Source organism: Vombatus ursinus, unplaced genomic scaffold (assembly GCF_900497805.2).
Source record: "Vombatus ursinus unplaced genomic scaffold, bare-nosed wombat genome assembly UNPS02009994.1, whole genome shotgun sequence".
Lineage (NCBI taxonomy): Eukaryota > Metazoa > Chordata > Mammalia > Diprotodontia > Vombatidae > Vombatus > Vombatus ursinus.
This window is the reverse complement of record NW_020949772.1, coordinates 6,724,875-6,750,919: the sequence shown is the minus strand read 5'-3', so window position 1 is coordinate 6,750,919 and position 26,045 is coordinate 6,724,875. Positions and strand designations below refer to the sequence as shown.

Genomic DNA, 26,045 nt, shown 5'->3' with positions numbered 1-26,045 from the left:
TTCCCTGCTTCCGCCTTCTCGCGACAAGCCCCGGGCCGCCGGCGGCCTCGCGGGACGCGCCGGCTTCTCGCGTGAGCGGGGCTGCGGGGTCTGTGGGGCCAAGACCACGGGGTGGACGGGGCTGCGGGCCTGGGCCGGGGCCGGGGCCGGGGCCGGGAGCGGGAGCTGCATGTGTCGCTTCTGTGGCCGGAGGCAGCGGGGACTGTGCGGGCGCACGGGTAACGAGGGCCGCTGGGGGGCCGCCGGGGGCCGGGGAGGGGGCGCGGGCGGACCCCGAGGGGCCGCCGGGCCCGGAGCCTGCACCCCGCGGCACGCGCGCGCACACGCACGCACACTCCCTCACACTCCCTCTCGCACACGCACTCATCCCCCATCTGCTCCCGCGGCGGCTTCCGCCCTGCCCCCTCTCCTCCCCCCTCGCCATCCATCCCCTCCCCAACTCTCCCGCAGCCTTCCCCTCTCCAGCCCCCACGATCTCTGGTACTCCCTTCCCTGCTCCTCCACACCCCTGACTCTCTATTCCTCCCTAGACCTCCCCTTTCCCTTCCCATTCCTCACACCCTCTGATTCTCCCATCTAGACTCTCCCCCTTCCCTTCCCATTCCTCATACCCGCCCCCAGTCTCCATCTACACCCTCCCCCTTCCTTTCCCATTCCTCACACCCTCTGATTCTCCCATCTAGACCCTCCCCCTTCCTTTCATATTCCTTATACCCCCCCCAGTCTCCATCTAGACCCTTCCCATTCCTCACACTCTCTGATTCTCCCATCTAGACCCTTCCCATTCCTCATGCCCCCCGCAGTCTCCATCTACACCCTTCCCATTCCTCACACCCTCTGATTCTCCCATCTAGACCCTCCCCCTTCCCTTCCCATTCCTCACACCCCCTGAGTCTCCATTCCCTTCATGAACCCTCCTACTTCCCGTCTCCTTATACGAATCATTCCCTTTATCGACCCTCATCCTTTCCTCCACACCCTCTGATGCTCCATTCCCTTCCTAGGGAATCTACACCCTTCCCATTCCTCAGGGCCCACTGCCTTCCTTCCTCCATATCCTTCATGGATCTTCCAGCCTCTCATTTCACATCTTCTGATTTGCTGTTTCTTTATAGACTTTTACCCTTTACTCTTCTGCTCCTCATTCAAATGTGTACCTTTTTCTCTGATTTCCTGTACTCTCTGCTGTAATAATTTCTTCACACCCTCTCCTTATTTCATTTTCCTTTCTTCTCATTTGTCACATTCGCTCATTCTCCATTCTCCTTTCCTCTTATCCTCTTCAGACCTCCTGGTCCTTTTCACCATTTTTTCCCCTCATTCTTCAACCTCTTTGGACATCAAGTCTCAAGTCCTTCAGGCCCTCACCTTTCTCTCTTCATCCTTCATTCGTTCTGAAGGATACAGTTCATAAATGCATCCTCCAAACACTCTTCTGTGTAATTGGTTCATCCTTCACATCCTTTGATTCCTTATTACCTTTCTTTTTCCTCCATTTTGGGCCATCCCCTTTGCCTCTCACGTTTCATAGTTTGTGCCTCATACCGACTTACCCCTTCAATACCTCATTTCTCGTTCTTTATTCAGCTACTCTCTTCAGCCTCTCATTGAACAAGTTATTCAACCTCTTTAGGGCTTGTTTTCTTCTTCTAGCTCTTAGATTGGGATGCTGTGGTGTTTCATGATTTCTTCTATCCTTTGAATCTTCCTCACTCACCTACTTCTTTCCTCTGCATGCTCTTTGAGACTCTCTGCAACTTCTCATCCTTCTCATACACTCTGGTCTCTGTAAAATGGACTAGAAAAGGAGTTTTTAAACTGGGATTCATGAATTGTTTTTTAATATTTTGACAAATGCATTTCAACCTAATGGTTTCTTTTGTAATTCTGTGTATTTTATTTTATACTAAAAGCATGATTCTGAAAAAAAGATCCCTTAGGCTTCACCAGACTGTCAAAGGGGTCCATGACCCAAGAAAGATGAAGAACCCGTGGGATTAGGTTATATTCAAATTCTAAAATTCTCTGATCCCTTCTCTCTCCCTTTCCCTACTCCCCACTCCCCTTACAGCTTCTTTACCCCATACTCAAGAAGCCATTAGAGACCCTCACAGGATCCCAGATTTAGAGCTAGAAAAGATCATCTAGGCTAACCAGCTGGTTTTATGGAGGAGGAAACTGAGGCTCAGAGATGTTAAAGGCTTTGTCCAAGGTCACTCAGTCCTCGGAGTAGCCAAGTTGGGATTTGGATCCCACCTTTGTCGGGTATCCTCTGCTGCCCTGCCCCTCCTGCCTTGCAGGTTGAGCTTGTCTTTTCTGCACGAGTCTCTTTATGATCACATCCTTATCCGTCCTCCTTTCACAGACTCCCTGGACTGGAGATCTGAAAAGGAACCAAGAGACTGCGTAGTCCAGTCCCTTACAAATGAGGGAACTGAGGTCTGGAAAAGGGGAGTGCACTCCTCCGTTGCCTTTCTGCTCACCTTTGAGTCTTTGAACATTGCCTCCCTTCTTTTCTGATTCTTCTCCGTTGTCCAGCTCATACTCACGTCTTTCTTCTCTTTACCCCTTCATTCTTTTTGTAGTAGTTTGTTTTATGGGGTTATAGTTTTTAAGATTCAGAGCTGGAAGCCACGTATTCTCATTGTACACATGGTAAGACAGGCCCAGAGTGGTCAGGTGATTAGCCCACTTAATTATCTCCTCATCCATATCCTGGTATGTCTCCTTGTTTTTTGTTTCTTAGTACTGTTTTGTGAGCCTTGTTATTACAATTTAGTGCTCAACAACCTCTTTGAATTGGATAGATATGGGAGGAAAGTGGCTTCCTACTTGTGAGTGTTTGGTGTTTAAGGGAATTCATTGAAAATAATGAAGTTTTTCTTTTTCCCTTATAGGTTTGTGAGATGGCTACAGACTTTCCTGAGTCCACTGCCCCTGACTGCAAAGGAGACCTAAAAAGCAACACCAAGCTAGACGCGGATTACCCTCTTCGGGTCCTTTACTGTGGAGGCAAGTGTTTTCAGGCTGTGTTATGTCGCTTGTTTCCCTGATGATTAGTAGTCAGTACTGTTTTTCATTTTCACGTGTCCTAAGTTCCTTCAGAATTTTGTGTTTTTTATTAAAATCCTCTGCTAAATTTCTACCTCAATGCCTCAGTTTGATGAAGAGGTGACCGGGTTCTCAGATACCAAAAAGATTTCAAGCAGAGTTCCAAGGGTAGATCCACCTACTTGTTAACTGATTTCGGGTAGGCTGGTCACTTGCTTGACCCCAGGGTAAGGAACATTTCTGCCATTGCAGCTCACCTGAGGCATAAGAGCTGCTGACATTTGTATAGTACATCTAAGTCCAGAAGCACTTTACCTAAATATCCCATCTGAACTGGACAGTAGCCTTATAGAGGAGGTGCTACAAGTATCATCCCCATTTTACAGATAGGGAAACTGGGGCTAAGAGAGGTCATTGTTCCTGGTCACAGAAGAACTTCCTGGATCTTCCAAGTATTGTCATTAAATTTAAATAGTTAATGGATGGAATTTCGTATATGTGGACACAAATCTTGATTTGATTTTTTTTTTTTTGCTTTGTGTGTTTTCATTCTAATGTGGAGATATTTGTGAACAGGATGTGCTTTTGAAGTGTTGTTATAGTGGGTAGCGTGCCAGGCCTAGAGTCAGGAAGACCTGACTTCTAATCTAGCCTCAAGACTCTTACTAGCTTTGTGACCCTGGGCAAGTCACTTAACCCTTTTTGCCTTCATATCCTCATTCTGTAAAATGAGCTAGAAAAGAAAATGGCAAAAGCACTCTAGTATTTTTGCCGAGAAAACCCTGCATGGGGTCACGGAAGAGTCAGACGTGACTAAGATGACTGAACAACAACTCTTTCTAAGGGGGATTGAAATTATGCCAGGCCTGAAAGTCTCCATTCCTTACCTAGGTCCTCACCCTTCCCCTCTGCAGTCTTCATACCCCTTGAGTCTCTCTTCCGCCTTAGACCCTCACCTTTCCTTTCTCCTTCACACCCAAAATTTTGGCTTTTTTTTTTTGTTATTGTTTTTGTTTTTGGTAAGGTGATCGGGGTTAGGTAACCTGCCCAGGGTCACACAGCTAGTAAATTTCAAGTGTCTGAGGCTAGATTTGAACTTAGGTCCCCCTGACTGCAAGGCCAGAGGTCTATCCACTGCACCACCTAGCTTCCCCCACAGCCAAAATTTTGAAGGAATTTAGGACACAGAGAAATGAAAAGTCCAGGAAGTCTGGGGTTGATATAGCAGGTATTGTCAAAGGGGAAGCAGCGTGGGACAGGGGAGGATCCCTAGCTCTGGAGTCAGAGGACTGGGGTCCCACTTCTGCTTCTGCTGCTTCTTCCCTGCTGGGTGACCTTGGTGGAGTCAGTGGGCCTGGGCCTCTGCTCCCTCATCTCTGAGCTGAGAAGACTTGGATGGCATGGCCTCTCAGGTTTCTTCCAGCTCCCTGTCTCTGAAGGTCTTGATAGGAAAGTGGCACAGTACAGAGAAAGGAAGGGAGAACCTGCAGGCTGGGAAATGACACTGTCATCCTGCTTTGTGCTGGGGAGAGCTTGGATTAGGCTTGTGGTAGTGGAAATGGAGGAGGCCAATCTGAAAAACAGCAAGGATCAGGCTGGATGAGCCTACAATCTCGGTAGAGAGAATGAAGGGGAAAGAGGAGTGAAAAAGGACTCTGAAAAAAATGGGACTAACCCGGAAATGAGGCGTCTGGGAAAGGGAGGGCTGTGTGTTTGAGGGCACGATGATGAGTTTGACTTTAAGCAGTTTGCATTTCAGATGGCATCTAAGTAGAGAAATCCATTGGGTATCTTGAGATTTGGGTATGGAGCGGTAGATTTGGGAGTCCTTAGTAGTTTGAGGTAGGAGCAGATGGGATCTAGGATGTGAGTAGAGAGAAAGAACAGCAGAGGGACGGAGCCCTAGGTGGCACTCACCCTCAGGAGGGAGGCGATGTCTTACGTGGATCTGCCAGTGCCTGGCAGAGTTGGAGGGAAGCTCTGAGGTCCTGCAGCTCCGCTCAGTAGCCAGAGCACGAATTCCCTCTGCTAAGTGACCACGTCCAACCTTGGAGACCTCCTGTGGTGTGCAACTCACTGCTTACTGAGACTGCGTTTCATTTTTATCCAGTTCACATTGTTAGTAAATTTTTACTGACATGGAGCCATTGGTTCTGGTTCTGCCTGCTAGGTCACAGCAGAATAAATCCAAGCCCTCTTCAGCATGTTCAAGATACCTCAAACAGGAAAAGAAAATAGTGAAATTTGGTGGGAAAAATGTGGTAGAATGATTTTTTAGATATTTACCTGACTGGGGAATTGCCACTGGGGGACAATCCCCTCCCACTTGTAGTCTCTCTCTAAATATAACAAGAAGCATTGTGGTCTCTTGGGAACCAGGAAGAGCTGTGCTGCCTCTCGCATACACATGTTGTGTGACTCTGGGCAAGACCCTTAACCTTTCAAATGAGATATTTGTGAAGTGCTTAGCGCAGCGCCTAACGCAGCCAAAGGCGCTTAATCAGGGCTTGTTCCCTGCTTCTCTCCCTCTTAATGGCAACTTAAGGCCAACTTCCTAAGACTGGACGTTGCAGAGAAGGTGCGGACTTGAATTAACTGGTAAAGGTAGGGTTCCTCATCTGGGAGTTCACTCTGACAAAAAAGTTGTTGGGCCGGACCCCATTCCTATCCCAGTTTAGTAGTAATTGTTCACGTTTATATGGAATTTTATGACTTGCAACATACTTGACTTACATTATTTCATTTTGACCTGACAACGGCCTTGTGTGTTCGATGCTGTTCTGCCTCGTTTTTTAGATGGGGAAACAGAGTGAGAGAGGTTAAGCAACTTCCCTAGGGTCCTACAAACTAAGGCTGGATTAGAATCCATGTTTTCCTGATACGAAGCTTGATATGATGTGGAAACTTGAGATAAGGATATATTTTTTTTTAAATCTCACCTCTCCACAAATAGGTTTTTAAAAATAATTTCAGGGGCAGCTAGGTGGCGCAGTGGATAGAGCACCGGCCCTGCATTCAAATCTGGCCTCAGACACACAATACTAGCTGTGTGACCCTGGGCAAGTCACTTAAGCCCATTGCCTAGCCAAAAAAAAATGCATTTTGGCCTGAATTATCTGGGCTTGCGCACACACCCAAATGCACAAAATTTAGAATGCATAATGTAGAATGATAGAAACAGGGACTGGACCTTTGGCCCTTCTGAGCAAATTATAGTCTTGGAGCTTTGTTTAGAGCACTCACGAGTTAAGCGACTGTTTTGCAGGGTTTCAGAGCCAAGACTTGAACCTCGGTCTTTCATCCCAGCTCCTAGGCTGTATCTCTATTCACCAAACTCTGCTGCCTCTCCTATGTAAAATAGTCTTCAAGAAAGGGTTACAGATGAGAGGAAAAGATACAGAAGTGAAAGGAGGACGGCGTTCTAATGGGAGGAGGGAGTTCTGACTAATATTGTGTATTATGCCTTAAATGTTGTTGGGGTTAATACAGCTACTATTTGACATTACCTGGCTTTTTGTGGCATGAAATTTTTTAATAGTGGCCATTGTTCTGCTACCAAAATATGTTCATCTTAGTGTGAACGTAAAGTTACAAAAGCAGTTGTTTTAGTGAGAAGTTAGGAAGCTTAGAGTTTCAGGTTTGTCTTTCTAGTGTTTAAATTAGGTGATTGAAGGAGCAGTGAGCAGAGATGAAATTTCGATAACATGATAGTCCTGAAGCTAAGGGCTCTCCGGGAGTCACTGGGCACAAGCTATTTCTCAAAATCACATAACTTTAGGGGTGAAAGGGATTTCAGTGGTCAAGCCCATGCCCAGAGAATCTCCCCTCTGCCATGCTTGATGAGTGGTCCCCAGGGCCTCCTGCGAGGGGAGCTCACTGCCTCTCAAGGGAGCCGCCTTTACTTTTGGACATTTTAATTCGTTTTTCGTGACATCTCCTCTATATTGGTTCCTTTGCTTCCACCCATTGTCCCTGTTTTGCCTTCTAGGACCATCGATTTCTCTATGGCACCAGTGTCCTTACACTGTCTTGCCTAAAACTAAACACAATATTTGAGGTGTGATTTGACCAGGAGTATAGAGGGATTATCACCTCCTAATTCCTGGAAGCTATGTCTCTCTCAATTCAACCCAAGATTGTATTTGCCATTATTGTATTATTCATTCAGCTTGTTAGGCCACTAAAATCCCCAGATGTTTTTCAGACAAATTGCTATCTAAATGTAAATAGTACTTGTGAAGTTGATTTTTTTTTTTCAACCCATGTGTAAAATTTTATACTTACCCCTATTCAATTTCATCGTACTAGGTTACAGCCTTAACCTCTGACTTGTCAAGCTATTTTTAAAAGCTGATTCTGTTGTCCTGTGTGTTAGCGGTCCCGTCTTGTCTGAGGATTGGTTGAGTGGGCCATTTATCCAAGGCATTGATATCCAGCCCTGGAGTGCTTCATTGGCCACCTCCTCCATAGTAGCCATTGAGCCCTCAACTACGCCGCGTCTGACCAATCAGCAAATTACAGGTGGTCTGAGTTCACTGTCTTTTAGTTCACCTACTTTTCCATAACAGTAACAATAGATACTTTCCCCAATGCTTTGCTAAAGTGGAGATAAACTATAGGAATTACATTTTTAAACTTAGTAAAACTTGTTAGGGGAAAAAAACGCTGTTGGGACCTATACTTGATGAAACCATGCCGGCTCCTTGTAATCACCAATTCCTTTGCTTTTAAGTTTAATTAATGAATTTATTAATACAAATCAAATTCAATTTAATTAATAAATTTAATTGATTCTCATGAAAACCTACCTTTTTCTCCCACATCCCCATACCCTATGGAAAAAGAAAAACAAAACACATATAGCAATTATGCACAGTCAAGCAAAACAAATTCTTACATTGCCACAAGCCAAAAAAATATGTTTCAGTCTGCACTCTTGAGTCTGTCACTCCTCTGGCAAGAGGTGGGTTCCGTGTTCCATCTTGAGTCCTCAGGAATCAGGCCAGCCATTTCCTTCAAGGTTGTATTGTGAACGTTGTATAAACTGTTCTCCTGGTTCCGTTTACTTTGCTCTGCATCAGTTCTTACAAGTCTTGTTTTTCTAGACGTTGACCCACTGTTTCATTAATGATCTGTTCTAGAATTTTTGTAGGAATCAAAGTCTAGCTCACCGGCTTGAAATGTACAAACACTTTTCTTCCCTTTTTGGAAATGGAGACATGTGCCCCTCTTCATCCCTCTGGTGTTCCTGTGGGCTTCGTGTTTTTGTCCAAGACACTGGTAATCCTTTGGGGTTTCCTTTTGGCTCCTTTTGAGCTGGTTATCAACCCATGTCTTGACTTGAAGCCCGATTCTCTTTTCACTGTGCCATACTGCCTTTACTAAAGATGGAGAATTCCATGGCAATATCCCTTCTATTGAATCCACGGGAGCATATGAGATCACCAAGAGAACTTGTAGAGAGAATAGTTGAGGGCCTAAGACAGCACTTTGGGGACCTCTCAAGTAAATGGTCTGATGAGAGAGAAATATGATGATCTAGCAGAGGAGACTGAGGAGAAACAGTCTAGGCAGAGAGGCCAGAAAGAGCTGTCTTGGAGGCCAGGGAAGGAGGCAGTTGACAGTGTCAGAAATTACAGCTAGGTCAAGAAGAATGAGGACTGAGAAAAGAGCATAGCAGTTAAAAGATGGGTGGTGGTCTTGAAGAAAACAGTTCTGTTAGAGTGGTTGGAAGTCAGATTACGAGGGGTTAAGAAGTGAGGAAATGGGGCCAGTTAGGCACTACTCTTTCCAGGGCTTTGACTGAAAGAGGGAAGAAGTAAAGGACTCATAATATGAGGGAGTGGCAAGGGAAAGGCTCTGGGGTTTTTTTGTTTGTTTGTTTTTAAAGATTTGGGGAGAACTAGTCACGGTGTAGATAGAAGGAAAAGGATTGTGTCAATAAGGAGAGAGTGACTAGGAGAGAAAACAGTGATAACCAGGGCAGGCCGCTGAAAGAGATGGGATCAAGTTGAGGCTGGCTGAGCTTTGGCGGTGAGAAGCCTGCAAGGATTGGAGAAGGAAAGGGGGATGATTGAGGTGAGGAATAGGGGAGAAGAGGAGCCTGGGACAGCCTTGGTTTTCTCTGCAAAGCAGGAGGTGACGTCCCCTGCTAGGGCTCTGGGGGAGCTGTGTAGGAGGCTAGATGGAAACAGCTGTTGTCCAAAACACAATGGAGAGTCAGCCAGATACCAATAAAAGGGTTGTTGTGGAGCCATGAGGGCCTCCTTGAGATAGATGACAAATCTGGAGTGGACTCAGGGGGCACTGCCAGTGTTTTCCAGCAGGGGTCAGTATAGCATTAGCAGGATCTGAGATAGTCGGGGTAAGTGAGCCTTGTGGTTTCCAAGGCGTGTGTGATGCTGGGATAAGTCAATCAAACAAAAGCATACGGTCAGGATTACCAAGGGAAGAAAGAAGGCCAGAGCAGGGGTGATGGAGTGGGAGAACAGGGAGCTTTGAAGTGGCTGATAGTCGTAGCTGGATGCCAGGTAGATTTAGGGGTAATATCCGAGGGAGAGACGCAAGGACAGAAGGCTGTGCTTAAAGAAGAGATTTCAGAGTTTTATGGGTGATGACGAAGTCATCAGGTGGAATGAAGGCACACATAAGGGTGGTTGACGATGTTAAGAAATGGGAAGCTGTAGTATTTGAAGAGGTGTGAAAGCGTGTCATCAAGTCTCCACATATGAGGGCAGGGACAAAGAGGGATGTCGTTAATTGTTCTGCGTTTGCAAAGAGGACCAGTGATATCATGGGTGATGTCTTGACTTGTGTGTGAATTGAATTTAAATGAGGCAGAGTTGCGCAAAGTCCTCAGCCTCACTCTTTCTTCCTAAGCCATCAAAATCTAATGGCAGGACAGAAGTCGGGATGACTGGCGATGGCCCAGGCTGCAGAGGATGACCTTGGTGTCTTTGATGTCTGACCGAGTTCTAAGTGCCCCTCAGTGCCTGCTTTAGCCGCCTTCGTAACTGTTGGAACAAATTGTTTTCATCTGCCTGGGAAAGTGCTTGGTGTGGTCATCCCCTTAACCCACTCACAGGTTTGAGGCCTGTCAGTTCCCTTCGACTCCACTTAGCCTGTCTGTTGAGAGGGCTTGCTGGAGTGTGGCCACTGAGCATGCTATGGCTTTTTGGAGCCACAGGTGAGATGAGTGAATGAGGTGAACACCAAAGGTGAGTGAGCAGCCCTGGAAAGGGCTCTGCACGCCGTCACACAGGAGGTGCTACTCCTTCCTGAATGCCCCATACGCCTCAGGGATACAGAGGGATGCAGTGAGTCAAGTGTACTGAACTCCTTGAGAAATGAGGGGAAATGGCCCACAGGCTTATAGTTGGCTATAACCAGGGTCTGAATAGGGTATTGTAGACAGATGGATTGAACCTCAAAAAAGGAGAGCTTGTACAGTGGTGGGGACAGGAGGAGGGCCTAGAAGTGGCGGTGAGAAAGAAGGCACCTTCCTGGAGAGAAGAAGCCGCCTCTCTGTCTCTGACAGTAGCATCCTGCCTGTCTGACTGTGGACAGGTCACTTAACTAATCTAGACCTCAGTCTCCTCCTCGCCAAGATGAGGGGATTGGACAAGACGGGTTCTATCCAGTTCCAGATCTGGGATCATCTTTATTCTCCCTCTTGCCCTGCTCCTCCCAGAAGGGAAAGAGAGCACAATGTGAACTTGGGTAGGGCTGGACTGGGGGATGCTAGGCTGACATGGGGAAAGGTGGGGCTTGTGACCTTCCAAATTAGGCCTAATAGGAAAAATGATTCTGTATTGTCCCCAGGTAAAATAGTAAAGTGAGCAAAAGTTTGTTTTTCCTCCTTCCTTTTCTGAATCTGTTGTTCACCTATTTGAAGTCTGCCTCTTACTACTTGGTGTCATGCTTCCCTCTGGCTATTTGAAGTCCCTCATCCAAATCAACCTTCCAAAAGTTCTGGGCTAAAAATAACTTGTACTAAGGTATGAATAAGGCTTAATCTCAAATGGGGGGGTCCCATACTGAAAGGGGCTTTTGTTAACCCCAAAAAATCTTCAGCAGTGGGTTTTGTCTCTGCCTGGTGTTCTTTCTTCTCTGCTAAGAGGTCCTGCAAGCCCCCCGGGCCCAATAAAATGAAGGTTCATTTATTGCTTAGAGACAGAGAGAGTACTTTTGGTTTGTGATAGCCCCTTTCTAAAGATGAGGATGGAGCATATCCTGGAGTTGTCCCTGGGCCATTCAGATGAGAGCTTGCCAGGCCTTTCGGTCATTAGGGTTTTATGGCCAAATGTTTCTTCTGGGTAGAATGGGAAGGAATTTTCTAAATTTTTGCTTAAAGAGTTGGAGTGTCCTGCAGTTCGAAATGACCTTACTGAGTTTCCTTACATTACTGATTACTCTAACAAATGTAAAACATGCATACATGGTTCAGTGATTTCATTATTCACAAAATCTTGTTGATCTGCTTTTCTCACCCGTGGGATTATTTGACACTGTCAATTGCATACATTTTTTCATTGGGGCAATTTGAGAAGCGGCCTGCGTTGCTGTCATCACCTCCCCTTCTCAGGGGGAGCCCTGAGACTCATCCTTTCAGGGGTTCCTGCTTGCTAGAGTGGGAAAGGCTTCACCCATATGCCATGCAGCGTGCAGGGCTGAGGTCATGTGCGAGCCCCCAGCTCAGGCCCCAGCCTGAGGTCTACCTACCTGGGGTCTACCATGTTCCATTTGAGTGAGCTCAGTGCAGCTCTCAGAAATGTTAGGGGCTCTAGCCTTAAGAATACTTTCTCAGATACTAGGGGACAGTGTCTACCACAAAGATTTACCTTTTGCATTATAACTATAGATAGAGGTATTGTAATTTTTCTAATATTATTTAAGGACAGCTCAAAGTACTTAAGCAATTTAACACCAACTGGTTGCTGATCCAGATAAACTATGTATGTGGTAGTTATGCTCCTGAATTCTGGAGCTTGTAGGCCAGAAAGCCTGCTATCCTAAAGGATCAGTAATGGGGTCCACATGTTGGATGACCCAGTGTTGTAAGAATAACGAGTTGACGTTTCCCAAGCACTGTAAGGAGAAAGACTTGGGCTGAAGAAAGCCATAGAAGTGTGAACGTGGTTAGGAGACCTTCATAATTGTAAAGAAAGCCAGAAATTGAATCTGGGAAGACTTGGGAAAGTTTGAGAGAGAAAAAAGTTAGGATGAAGGAGAAGTGCATCATGATCAGCAGTAGCAGCACCATGATGATGGTAATATTTATAGTAAGAATAATAGTTAACATTTATGTAATGCTTATTGTGTGCCAGGAACTGTGCTGAGAAATACCTGACAATTATTATTTCATTTGATCTTGAGCTAAAGGAGAAGAATGATTTGAAGAGGAGGATTCAAGGAAAAGTTAGTTAGCTGGGCAAGGTAAATGGTAAGAAAGAGTTTAGCTGCTAAGGTATTCACTAAGTGCCAAAGAGGGGGCCTACATTTGACAGTTGGGAGCAGTTTGTCATAGATGTTTTCCAGGGTGGCTCCTACAAGAAAAAGATTAGGAATAATACCTCATTTTTAGTAAATATGGAGAGCAGAGAGAATTCTTTGGTGAGCCTTGGGTATGTGATGTTTGTATTTCTTCTCAAAATGCTTGCTTCTTTCTTTCATAGAATGGAAATAAACATTTATTAAGGGCCTGCTGTGTATCAGACACTGTGCTAAGCGTTGAGGATACAAAAAGGGCTAAAAGACAATCATTGTCCTCAAGGAGCTTATAATCGAATGGGGAGACAAGATGCAAATATATATACAAAGCAATCTATATACAGGATAAATAGGAAAAAATTAATGGAGGGAAGGTAGTAGAATTAAGAGGGATTGGGGAAAGCTTCCCATAGAAGGTGGGATTTGAAGGAAACCAGAGGTCAGTACTGGGAGCAGGGGAGGGGGAGAACATTCCAGGCATAGGGGACAGCCAGAGAAAATGACTGGAGCTGGGAAATGGAAAATCTTGTTTGTGGAGCAGCCAGGAGGCCAGTGTCACTGGATGGAACAGTAGGAAGATGAGCAGCCTTCCTTAGAGTGTCCATCTTCCTCTTCTCATTGGTTTTTTTATTTTTATTTTTTATTATTTTGATTTATGAATAATCACTTCCATATGCTTTTGAGTTTAAAATTTTTCTCTCCTTTCCTCCCCACCACCCTCCCCAAAATGGCACACAGTCTGATACGGGCTATACGTTTACATTCATGTTAAAGTATTTTCACATTAGTGATGTTGTAAGTAGAAATTAAAACCAATAGGAGGAACCATCAGAAAGAGGAAACAAAACTCAACAGAAAAGAAAAAAAATAACAATTCAACTTCCATAGTTCTTTCTTTGGATGTGGATAGCATTTTCCATCCCAAGGCCTCTGGAGATGTCTTAGATCCTTGTATTGATTGCCAGGAAGGGTTAAGTTTATCAATATTAGTCATCGCACAACGTGGCTGTCATTGTATACAACATTCTCTTGGTTCTGCTCACTTCACTCAGCATCTGATTGTTTTTAAGCTGTAATTGTAGCGTTCTCCTTTTCCTTTGGCTTCCTCTCTGGGTTACACTCTCCCATCTTCCATTTCAGATTCCTCCCCTTGCCCTCCCTTTTCCCCATTGAAGCCGGGTTTCTGTTTCCTTTAGGAACATCAATTCTGCTTAGCAGCCTGGAGTGTGGAGAGGCAGTCTCTGCACCCTGTGCTCTGGGAGGGAGATTAGACTACACTTGTCACACCAATAACAGCCCTTAGACTGTGGGAGAAGTACAAACATCACCCACTTGTGCAGTCAGTTTCCCCTTCTTTCCCTAATGGCTGAATTTTTTAACTACTTGTGGGTACGCTCATGCCTACTCTAAGCCTACCTGGTTAAAACTAACCAATGTTCATTTCATCTCTGGCAGCCATACCCACCAACCCCTGCCTTGCACCATTTCTGCCTGCCTGTCTGTTCTGCTCTTTCAGTTTGCTTTACCCTCCAATGATTGTTTCATTTCCCTTTTCTTAGCTTGCCTCGTGTTACCAACAGCTTTCCCTTTCTCCTGCTTGAGTCTCCCCCCTCAGGAGCTAATGTCTAACCCTTCTTGGTCTTCCTTCATCCTTCTCCTTTCTCAGCCCTGAAGTAAGACCTGGGCCTGAGATTGTCCTTCACATTCAGCTCACTTCCCGGTTACCCCCAGTTCAGCCTCTGACCTTCAGTCGTCTAATCTTCCCTCTAGATTAGCAGCATAATTTCCCTTTTATTCCATTCCAGTCCTTTCCCTTTCCTTCTCCCTCAGAAGCTGGAGATCAAAATGTCCAGCAAAGAGAGGAAACAAGGGGCTCAGGTTGCCAGCTCACGTGCGGTATTTGAATGCTTGCTACGTAGAACGAGGGGGAGACTTTTTCTAAACGTCTCATGAGAGCGGGATGGCAGTGTTTGATGGGCCTTTCAGAGGCAGATTTAGTTTTGATGAGGAGGAAAATGCTCTAAAGGATTTTCTCTCCCAAAGTAGATCCGACTTGTTGGGAGGTAACGGCATCCTCTCCACTAGACACAAAGTCTGCATCTTTTCTGTTGGGTGTGTCAGAGAGGGAATCTTATTTCAGTATGGCTCCTTTAGATGGCTCTGAGCTCCTTTCTTACCCTGATTTTGTTAAAGTTAATTGGGCTTTTCTGTGTCTTGTGAAAACAGAACATGAAGCTTAGGGAATTAGCTGGGGGGATAGCATAAAGTGGAATGGAAATCATAAGCCGCCTAAGAATCAGTAAACTCTGTATTATTGTTGTTGTGGCACTGCCACCTCCCAGTGCCCCTAGTCAGGTAACCCATGGACAAGTCACTTAAATTCTGTAGGCCTTGGTTTCACCATCTGTAAAATAAGGGGTCTGATTTGATAATTCTTTATTCATTTAAGCTCTGCAGTTCTCCGATCCTACTTACTCAGAGATGATGTGAAGGATAAAAGAAAACTATTTTACATATACATTGTATGTGTATATATGTTTATTAGAAGAAACAGAAGTTGCATTAAAGGTGGTTCTCTACATGTATCTCTGTGAATACCAAGACAGCCTGGCTTTCAATCCAGGAGGCTTCTCTCTGACTCATCCTGGTAGGTTGGGGCTCAAGGCCCACTGTATTGGAGACAGAGAAGGTGTCAGCCTGCAGTGTTAGGAGCTTGTATCCGTGTACCTCTGAAATCATAGGTACAGTACCCGGGAACCAAATGTGAGGTGATCTGGCCCAGCTTATCTCACAATAATCGAATATCACACCAACTCCCTTTGGTCTTTGTTGAGAATTTAATTTAGCTACGTCTGCGGGTCACTGAAATAATTATGACGGTATTTTAGTGGAGAAAACTATTTCCTGGTCTGTCAGTGGAACTTGACTTAACTGCTTATTAGACCAAATTTGAGAGAGGAGGAGTTTTCAAACTAACAGAGGAAGATTTGAAAAATATTCTATAAAATTCATAAGGGGGGAGGGGTGGGGATGAAATAAACTAATAGAAAATTAATTCCAAATTTTTTTCTTTCCCCAGTCTGTTCATTACCAACAGAGGTAAGTCTTTTTAATACTCTTATGAGCTTTTGCTGCTGTATTTTCGAGTTGTCTTGTTTCTAGAGTAGTCTTAATGAATTTTTAATTTTCTACCTTTGCATTGGTCAGTAGCATTAAACCTCTGGAGTAGTTTCATGGTCTTATGGATTTATGAAGATTCTTTTTCCCCTTAGCTTCTGAGAAATAACTCCTTTATTCCTTTTGGCTGTACAGTTAACATTTTTTTTTTTTAGTTTCTTGAAACTTAGCAATAGCAACCTAAGAAAGGTAGTAACTTGAATTTAATGCAACTCAGATGGTTGAGAACTAGGCAAGTGAGAAGACACTGAAAATTTAGGAACTCATCCTATTTTCTTTGTATTCCCTTGTCCTGTCCCTTTCTTTATGCCTGTCTCTGAGTTACGTAACTCTCACATCACGACAGTCTGTTTGATTGCAGGTTTCCTTTAGCTCTTTTCCTGTTGCAATCTAGGTTCCAGGTAGAAGAGTAGGGGAAATTACTGTTTCCTCACTGAATATAATTGTGGCATGTAAATTAAAATAATTTAATAATGTGCAGAGTTGACTCTTGTAATAGTGAAATTTGATCTTTTTTCTTCAGTACTGTGAATATATGCCTGATGTTGCTAAATGTAGACAGTGGTTAGAGAAGAATTTTCCAAATGAGTTTGCAAAACTCACTGTAGGTAAGAACATTTTTCTTTTTCTGTCTTCAAAGTTTATGGGGTATGTGTGTGTGTGTGTCTGTGTGTGTGTGTGTAAAACCTAATAACTTTTAATACCATAAAGTTTACCTTTAGTGGGATAATATCATCCAGACAGACTATATAGAAGATTTTGTTAAATCTTCTGGACTGAGTATTGTAAAAATCTTCTGGACTGAGTATTGTAAAAATAAAACTCAGTGAGGGGTAGCTATTTTATACATTTTTGTTTTTAGTAATTCTAAAACTTTTCATGGGAACTTTTGTGACCTCAAAGTTAAGTTTGGGTCTGTTAAGTTTGATGTCTCTGAGAAGGTGCTTACCATGACCTTGGGAGGCGGAAGCTGTCCTCCATGCTGCCATGCAGATGAGCATCTTTCCTCCTAAAGTATTGCCTCTGTGCAGGGCCTGTAGTCCTTTTCCCACCTGCTTTCAGTCTGTTTTTGGAGAACAAAACACTTATTCATCAAAATTGGCTCAGCAGGCATGTGCTAAATCCTGTTCTCCGAGTCTCTGCTGGTTTGACTGTTTCTCCTGTGGAATCTATAGCTATAACCTGAAGGGCTTTCAGAATTAGACAGCTTAGCACAATCAATTATATTTGTCAATAGTAGACTCTCTCTTTAGTGTAGACATAAAATAAAAACTCCTGCTTTATCCATAGGATCATTGTTGCCCTTCTGGAGGTGCACAAGGGTTGTGGAAGTTTGTGTAAATGTGAAAAAAGGATATTCATGCTTTTTCATGGTTGCTTTTTTAAATACAGAAAATTCACCTAAACAAGAACCTGGAATTGGGGAAGGCCCAGGAACAGCAGGAGAAGAGGAAGAGAAGAAAAAGCAAAAAAGAGGCAAGGCCTAAGTAGACCCTCATTGGGGTTCATTCTCTATCTCTTGCCCATTCATTGGTGGAAGTAGGAGGAAGGGAAATGCAATGACAAGATCTCTAGTTTGCAGACCCTTCCCAAGATAATGAAAGGTTCCTCGTTATAATTCCTCATGCGTGGTGTCATACAAGGAATGATACAGTCCCTAGGGAGAATTTGGATCCAGTCTGATTTGGGACCATTGGTCTCTTTCCCATAAGCCAAATTGGACCTTGGGGAAACAGGCTTCCTTTGTCCTTCCTTTGTACATGTCAGAGAAGACCAGCCAGCCTGTTTATAAACTGAAAAATTCCAGCTGCCTCAGTATGATTCAAATACCCATATAAATTAGAGTCAGGTCAGTGCTGCTGTTGTTTTTACAGGAATGCCTTTTCATTAGAATGTGTCTACAATATTAGACTCTGAGTGTGTGACAGAGTTTTTGTGTTAACTGCTTTTATGGAATACCTGTGTTTCCAAAATAAGTAAACAGCTGAGTATTAAGATTCCTTTAATATACAGTCCCACTCACATTTAATGAAAGTTGTTTTCAGTTACTTGTTTCATATAAGGCGGAGTAGGTGAGAAAGTAGGTCAAGGCCCTTCCGTTAAAAATAATAGTAGGGGCTGTGGCTCCCTGGTCACTGAGCACAAATGCTCTTGAATGGCTATCACGATTTAATTCTCATCAGTGATTATTTCAGGTTTCTTATGTTTTAAAATAATGATCTACTTTTTAAATCGAAGGCTCACCTGTTAGTCATAGACTGGAAAGGGACCAGACATGGTGTAGTCCACCCCCACTTGCCCTTTTCATTTTATGGCTAAGGAAATTAAAATTCAAAGAAGATAATTTCTCCTTCTTTAAATCAGAAAAGACAGGTGAACCTGAGTAAACACTGGAAATCCACTTAATGTTTGTTTTATATTAAGGGGGGAAGCATTATCAGAACTTGTAAGTGACTTCCTAACTTAATTCCATTCATTGTGGCTTTAAAAATTGGGATGTTTGTAATAAATTCCCACATGTATGTGATCATATAAATTCTGTAACAAGGAAAAGAAATAGGAAAACCTCACTCTTTTCAGTAATTTTCTTTAAATAGTAAATTTTAAGAATTTGAATTGGTACTTTAATTCGTATTTTTGCCTTAAAATCACAAATAACATGGTGCTTTCTTGTTAAAATAAAGGTGGAAGGGGTCAAATAAAACAAAAAAAGAAGACAGTTCCGCAAAAGGTTACAATAGCCAAAATTCCTAGAGCAAAGAAGAAATATGTAACAAGAGTGTGTGGCCTTGCAACTTTTGGTGAGTTCGGGTTTAAACACATGTCAAAGAACCCAAGTTTGAACTGTAGATTTACCTGTTTTGTCAGCTGTTCAGAAACCTTCACAAGCCTGTTGTTTTGTTTTCCTGAAACAATAAAAATCAAACTCCGATTTTATAAATCTGGTTTTAAAATTGGAACTTTTTGAGAAATTGGAAAAGTCTCTGCAGTTGGGGCCGTTAGGAATTTTTTCCTTCCTTGAGGGTCCGATTAAGGGGGAAGTTTAGCTCAGTATGAGGAGGGCCGGCTAAGATTCCCTTTGAAGCCTACCCATGCTGCTCCTCTGTCCTCTACAGGGTTGGTGGCAGAGGGTTGCAGAGTGGCTCATCCCCTCTGTGAGTGGCAGTGGAGGGTGAGGGAAAGCGGGTAGCAGCAGAATGACCCACCTTCACAACTCCTTCAGTCCCTGGAGGCCTTGAACAAGTAGTGAGACTGGGGTGAAAAATTTAACCAAGGTCTCTTCGTGTGACAACACGGATTGCAAAACAGTGGACTGGACCTCATTATAAATATCAAGGTCTGTTTCTCTGCTGGGAATGTTTCCTCTCTTTTTCCTTTTCAAGAAAAGAAAGTAAACAAGATATTTATTCTGATTTGGAGTGTATGTAATCAGTGTGTCCCTGAAACTTAATTTGCTGTCACTGTGTATGTACTGTATATACACACACATAGGTTTATGTGTGCGTATGTCTGGTATTGCTGTTTTTCAAGTAATGAGGTTTCATGTGACCTAGGAAGCATGTCAGATCATAAAAACTGGTCGCCATTGCAGTTTAGTGATCTCTTTTTTAAAATAGGAAAATAGAATGCATTAAGTAATTAATACAGTGAATTAATTGATACAAAAACATATATAAATTGGTTTTTATGAATTTGAAGTCAGGCTAAATAATGTTAAAATAGAAAAGATTTCTTGGTTACATTCCACTCTCTTCTCTTTTTTGACAGAGATTGACCTTAAGGAAGCACAAAGGTTTTTTGCTCAGAAATTCTCCTGTGGTGCCTCAGTTACAGGGGAGGATGAAATCATCATTCAGGGAGACTTTACAGATGACATCATTGATGTGATTCAGGAGAAGTGGCCAGAGGTGAGTATATGACAAGCAGGAAAAGACTCGGGGAAAAGAACATTGAACCGACAGTTCAGAAATCTGGATTTTCTGCCCCTGACTGACTGACCTTGGGCAGATCACTCCCCTTCCCATGCCCTGTTCCCCAACCCCTGGCCTCAGAGTCTTCATTTTAGATTCTGTGATTCCAAAGTAAGAATGTTGTACTCAGTGATTGCTTTAGCTCCCTCCAGCCCTGAAAGGATTTGATTTTACTGGTTGGGTAACCTTGGGCATCCCCACCCCTATCCCTTACTCAATTTTCTCACTTGTAAAATGAAGGTACTGAACTAGAAGACCCCTAAGATTCTTTCCAGCTCTAAATCTTTGATCTTATCACTTTAAAAAAAAACCCAAATGCCTTAATTTACTCTAAAACTCATGAAATATAATAATCTGTGTTTTACAGGTGGATGATGACAGCATCGAGGATCTTGGAGAAGTAAAGAAGTGATTTTAAAAATTTGTCTGTATTTAATGACCTGAAGTTATAGTTGATGTAGCCAAAGGGAGGGAGGCCTTTAAAAATATATATATTTATCCTACAGTAAAACTGTAGACTACCCTTATCCTTGGCATTTCACTGTTCTGTACAAGGCTGCTTGTGTTTTTTCTTTTGTTTTATTTTTTAAATTGCCAAAGTCCAATAAACTGGGGAAATCCATCATGCTTATGCATGAAATAGAGATTTAGTTAAATAAAAAATTTTGGTCATATGGTACTGACTTTTTTTTTTGTCCTCAGCACACTCTAGACTTTTTGTGGGGAGCATTTTAATTCAGCTGTTGCTATTTCAATTCACTGTACAATTTTTAAAAAGAATTTGGATGTCTTACTACCAAAGCCAGGCTCTTTGCTTCACCCTTAAGTCTCCAGTGTGTTAGCCTTCAGTGGGGCAGAAGGCAGCTTGTAGATTTGTTGTGGACTTTACTATTTGATTACCAACAGAAATCCATTTCGTACATTTATTAAAATGCTCATTTTTGACTATCGGGCCACTGAGGTTGAAAATTCTTCCCAAGATCTGCAAATACAGTGAGAATGAGATTGTCCCAAAACTCTAATGACTGTTTATACTTAAATCAAAAATATCAGTCTAGGAAAGAGCATTTGCAGTAACTGTTTTTTTCCAAAAGGAAACTATTAGTGATAAATTCAAACAAATTTATACTGTTTTTATAAAAGCCCTAAGCCAGGCATTGTAAACTGGAAAAAAGAAAATGTTGTCTTTTAGGATGCTATTAAATTTGGCAACTGTGAAAAAAATGCTGATTCTATTTTTTTCTCCCCATACAAATTGAAATCTTGAATGTACTGGCCTTTTTATAATTAAGATCTTGAAAGTAATATATAGTAAGGATGTAAATTAAGAAAGTAGACTTCTATTAAAAGTATGCATTTTACTAAACAGATATCCAATTAACAGCTGTCTAAAGCAAACATTCAGGAGAGACCCATTCAGCATGTGTGGTGTTATGTATTCTCTTGGTGCTGAAAGATGGCTCTGTGTGTGGCTGTGTCAACTTGTGAACTTTGTGTCAAGATACTCAGTGTTCAGGGTCCCTGGGAAATGCGTTTTCAGTTCTTAATTTGGCCAGCAATGGATGTCTCTGCAGGAAAATGTAGGATTAAAATGATCCTTGCCTATACTATTTGTGTACTTTTTTGAGTTTGTGACATATTAAAATGGAAATTTGATTAACCTTTTTCATAGCTTTAGTTGTGACTAAATCCAATGAACAGTTCTTGAAAAGGGTAATTCACACAAATTCCACTTGTAAGTCAGCCCTGCACTGTTTTTCCAGAAAGAACAGGGAACGATGAAGCAGCCCCTTCTGCCCTTTCCCCTCCTCTCCTGTCCATCAATCAATCACCTGGTAGCAGATACTTTCCCTCCACGTGGGCCGCTATCTTCCGATATAGATCTGTATACGAAGTGTTCTGTTTAGCGGCTGACACAAGGCCCTGGGTTTGGATTTCTCCATAGTCCCGATTACAGTAACGAAAAGTTCCTGAAATCAGTATTCTCAAGAGTCCTGCCTTTTAAAGAAGAGTAGCCTTTCCCGCGCTGCCCTTCGCTTCTGAACGCTGCCGGAGGTTTCCTCCCAAAAGAGAAGGGGCTTTGGGGGGAGGGGCAGCGGCCTGGGCGCGTCCACGGGCCCCGGGAAACGCCCTTGAAAGGCTTCGGGAGCAGACGGGCCGCCGGTCACCCCAGGAGCCTCAGAGCCCGGAGGGCAGGCCGGCCCCCCGCCGAGGCGCCTTCAGCAGGCCGCGAGCTCCGCCAGCTGCCCGGGTCCGGGATCTCGAGGGCCGCAAGTTCTCGCGAGAGCCAGGTTCGCCCTCCGGGCCGCGTTTGAGTCAGGAAGGCGGTTTGTGAGCACTGAGTTGGGCAGGTGAAGGTGGGGGCGCGGCCGCTTGAGGCCAGTCCCCGCGACCTGGCCGGCCGGTCTGGGGAAGGCAAGTCTATGGCGTTTCCAAGGTGAAACGCCGACTCCGACTTTCTCCCGAGGCGGACGGGAGCCACCACGCTGCGGCCACCTATGAACCCGAACCCATTCCCCCGCAAGGTACGTGCGGCGCGGTGCGGCCCCGCCCTGGCGCTCGATGCCGGGTCCGGAGGCCCCGCCCACCCGCCCCGCCTCTCCGGGGCCCAGGGCCCCGCCCCGCTCCTCTCCCGGCCGTGGCCCCGCCCCGGCGCTCATTGCCGGGGCCGGAGGCTCCGCCCTTGGCCGTGGCCCCGCCCCTGGCCCGCCCTCTGTCGGCTGGGCGGGCTCCTGCCGATCCTTCGTCGCTTCCTCCCCTCTGTGGCCTGCCGCGCTCTGCTCTTCGTCCCCTCGTCCACCACTCTGCTCTGCGCGCTCCTCTCTTCCCAGCCCCCATTATTAATCTTGGTGCCTTCCCTCCGAGACCATCCTCGATCTGTTCTGTTTCTTGTTGTGCAGCGCTGTTTGCGCGGGGTCCCCCATTAGACTGTAAGCTCCCCGAGGGCAGGGCTTAGCGCTGCCTGGCACCTAGCAGACCCTTAGATGCTACTGGACTGGCTGACCGTCCTTTCCCATTCTTCCTTCTCTCCCATTAGAACGCAAGCTCATTGCCTGGGAGTCTTTTCATTCGCTGCAGTTGCACACCTAGACCTTCCTTAGCTCATTCCTGGCACAAAGGAGGTGCCTGACAAATACTTGTTGATTTATTGATCTCTTCTTTTTCCCCCTTTTTTTCTTTCGACTTTCTCCTCTCTTCTTTCCTTCTGTATTTTCTCTGCCCTCTTTTCTCTGCGGTTCCCTCCCTCCCTTTCTCTCTACTCTCCCCTCTTTCTATCCTTTTCCCATCCTCTCCTGTCCTCCTCCTATCAATCAGTTAATCAACAAGCATTTATTAAGTGCCTTCTGTGTGCTAGGCATTGTGCTTAGTTAGGTGCTGTCTTCCTTCTCTCTGCCTTAATTAATGCATTATGTTTTTATGTACATCATTTCCACATACCCCTCCCACCATCTGGTGAGTCTCACCTTTTAACAAAGAAAACATTTAAGAAAAATCAACCTAAATAGCCACTGCACTAATATTTTGGACCTGTCGTTCCCAACCACTCCAAAGAAATAATAGTAGTACATTTCCTTATCATTTTTTCTGGAGTCAAGATTAGTTATTACAGTTATATAGCTTTGGACTTAGTTTGGGAGGGGGAGTGGGGCCTTGACCTGTGATTTCATTGGGGTGACCTGTGACTCCTTGCATGGAAACTCCCTCCACCAAGGAAGATTCACAGGTTGTCTGTACCTCAGTCTTAGAGCTGTTTGAGGGCATTGAGAGGTTAAGTAATTTGGTCATGTCCATGATCTTGGTCAAAAAGCTGAGTTTACAGGTCCAGACCCCTCTTCCTCCCCACCCCCAATTGACCCCCCATGGTTGTGTATTTTTTTTCCCTGGTTCTGCTTACTTTGCAATATTTCACACAAGGGAGATGGTGTGGTATAATAGAAGGATGCTGGGTTCAAATCTTGCTTTTGATACTTACTACTTATGTTTCATTATTTGTAAAATAAGAGGGTTGGATCTGATGGCTTGGGGCTTCTTCTGGATCTGAGTCTCAGATCCTCACTCTTGCCAAGTGTCTTCTGCCCTCTCTTCTCCGTCCTTTTCCTCCTTAAACTCTCTGTCTTCTCTGTCTGGCCACTTTCTTTGACTGCTTCTCGGGTTCATGTTACTGGGGGATCAGTGGAAGGACTGGGAATGATTAGCCTGGAGAAGAGAAATGTGATGGCTGTTTTCAAAGCATTCGAACGACTCTTGGATGGAGGAAGGTTTTGACTTGCTCTCTTTGGCCCTAGGAGCAGAGAGGGGAAGTAACCAACATGTACATTTAATTTGTGTAAAAAGGAAAAAACCCAAAACATTGAGAGCTATTCAAGAATGGAATGGGCTGCCTTGGGTGGTTCTGGGTGCTGGGGTCTGACTGGGGAGGTCTTTGAGCAAAGGTCGGAGGGCCCCATGTTGGTGAGATTGTAGAGAGAGATGAATTCTTGTTCAGGCTTCGGTTGAACTAGATGGAGAGCTACTGAGGGCCGTTCAAATAGCAAATACTTAATGAATGCTACTTGACTTGGTTTCCTCCATTCTCCCTTCTCTCTCTGGTCTTCTGTTATTCTTTCTGTCCTGTTCCCCTTCTGATATTATAGCCCTTCTCTTTCCAGTCTGGCCTCTTTTTTAGGTCTGCTTTCTTCCCCTCCTCTCTTCTCTCTTGCCTTCCTCTTCCGTCTGTCCTCTTTTCTTTCTAGGCTTTCCATTTGTCCTTTCTTTTCTATCTTCTTAACTTTCTCTTTCTCCTCCTCTTCTTAGTGTCCTCCCCTCTCTCCTCTCTTATTTCTCACCTCTATTTTCCTGTTGTTGTTGCTTTTTTTTAAAAAAATCAATTCAATATTAAGCAACTAATAACTGACAATCTAAAGTTTGCAAAATACTTTCATTTTTGCATTTGAGCCATTGAGTGTTTAAGTTTCATTATTCTCATTTCACAAACTGAGGAAACTGAGGCTCAGAGAAGAGAATGACTTGCTAATGGTCACATAGCTAGTAAATGTCAAAAGTGGAATTGGAACCTAAACCTTGGTGCCTCTATGCCCTCTGCTCTTCGACAAGATGCTAAGTTCTGGGGGTGTCGTTGTTCAGTCCCGTCTGACTCTTCTGAACCCCGTGGACCGTACTGTCCAGGAGGTTTTCTTAGCAAAGATCCTGGAGTGGCTTGCCACTTGCTTCTCCAGTGGATTGGGGCAAGCAGAGGTTAAATGACTTGCCCAGGGTAGTACAGCTAGTGAGTGTCTGAGGCTGGATTTGAACTCAGGTCTCCCTGACTCCAGGCCTGGAGTTTGCCATCCAGCTGCCCTGGGAATACAGAGCCCAAAAGAAAACTGTCCCAGCTCTCAAGCAGCTTAGGTTACGTTCTATTGAGTATACATGTCATGGATATAGTAAACAACTTGAGTAAGAAGAGATCATTTGCAACCATGGGCATCAGCAAAGGTTTCCCTGGGGATGTGGCCTTGGATTCTGTGGAGCTAAAAAGAGTGAAGCTTAGGCTTGAGTGGGTGCGTGCGCAGAAGTGTGTTGCAGGAGGAATATTAACACTGTGCTCTACATTTAGGCACAGAAATAATTTATCACCTATCTAGTATCTAAGCCATTTTTAGCTTGGGGGGAAGAGAGAGGTGGGGGCAGGGAAGGAGGAAAAGAAGAGAAAGGGGGGGAGTATTAATTTTTCTTCTTAAGGACTTAGTCCTAAGCCTTTGCTGAAGTTGTTATCTCATTCCCTCGGGGATCACTTTCTCTTCATTCTAGGAGTTAGACAAAGAAACTTCCTTCCAACTTTATCTAAATCATTTCTCTTTGGAGAAAGGGAAGGGGAAGGGAAAGAGAATATTTATTTAGGCCTACTTTGTGCTACAAATATCTCATTTGATTTTTACTACCGCACTGGGAGGCAGGTGCTATTATGATCCTATTTTACAGTCAAGGAAACTGGGGCAGGCAGAAATTAAATGACTTGCCCAGGGTCACACAGCAAGTAATTGTCTGAGGTCAAATTTGAATTCAAGTCATCCTGACTCCAGGCCTACAGTTCTCTCTGTTCCCTGTCTAACTACCTTGGAATATCTTAGTCAGTTCCTGGTAAGGAAGAGCTTTCTCCTCCACAAGAGTTAATTTGGTTAATTATTACAACTCCCTAAGAAAGGCTTTAGCTAGGGGGTGGTGGATGGAGTGCTAGGCATGGGGTCCAGAAGATTTATCTCCTTGAGTTCAAATCTGGCCTCAGATTTGACCCTGGGCAAGTCTCTTCCCCCTGTTTACCTCAGTTTCCTCATCTGTAAAATGAACTGGTGAAGGAAATGGCAAATCCCTCCAGTA

The 26,045-nt window shown here is 44.2% G+C and overlaps 2 protein-coding genes across 6 annotated transcripts in view; both read left to right on the top strand.

Moving 5' to 3' along the window:
• Positions 1–21,353, top strand: DENR (density regulated re-initiation and release factor). Of its 3 annotated transcripts, none has more exons than XM_027853503.1 (8): positions 1–71; positions 2,898–3,012; positions 15,620–15,639; positions 16,241–16,325; positions 17,110–17,193; positions 18,402–18,518; positions 19,486–19,625; positions 20,056–21,353. In XM_027853503.1, the coding sequence occupies exons 2-8, from the start codon at positions 2,907–2,909 to the stop codon at positions 20,098–20,100; spliced, it is 597 nt and encodes a 198-aa protein (XP_027709304.1). In that variant the 5' UTR covers positions 1–71; positions 2,898–2,906; the 3' UTR covers positions 20,101–21,353. The 3 variants fall into 3 exon arrangements, with proteins under 3 accessions (XP_027709304.1, XP_027709305.1, XP_027709303.1); XM_027853504.1 differs by having other exon boundaries at positions 50–88; XM_027853502.1 differs by lacking the exon at positions 1–71 and adding an exon at positions 139–218.
• A 641-nt stretch (positions 21,354–21,994) lies between these two features.
• The window catches only part of CCDC62 (coiled-coil domain containing 62), a 55,314-nt gene continuing 51,263 nt past the window's right edge, over positions 21,995–26,045 (top strand). For all 3 annotated transcript variants that reach the window (XM_027853554.1, XM_027853553.1, XM_027853552.1), the window contains exon 1: positions 21,995–22,213. In XM_027853554.1, coding sequence (XP_027709355.1) covers positions 22,187–22,213 — 27 coding nt within the window. In that variant the 5' untranslated portion in view covers positions 21,995–22,186. The remainder of the gene's footprint in view (positions 22,214–26,045) is intronic.

Bases quoted from the DNA above. Each gene is read 5' to 3' on its own strand.
- DENR (XM_027853503.1), top strand. From the start codon at position 2,907: ATGGCTACAGACTTTCCTGAGTCCACTGCCCCTGACTGCAAAGGAGAC. The intron at 3,013-15,619 runs GCAAGTGTTTTC...TTCTTTCCCCAG, and splicing joins TCGGGTCCTTTACTGTGGAG to TCTGTTCATTACCAACAGAG. The intron at 16,326-17,109 runs GTAAGAACATTT...TTTTAAATACAG, and splicing joins GTTTGCAAAACTCACTGTAG to AAAATTCACCTAAACAAGAA.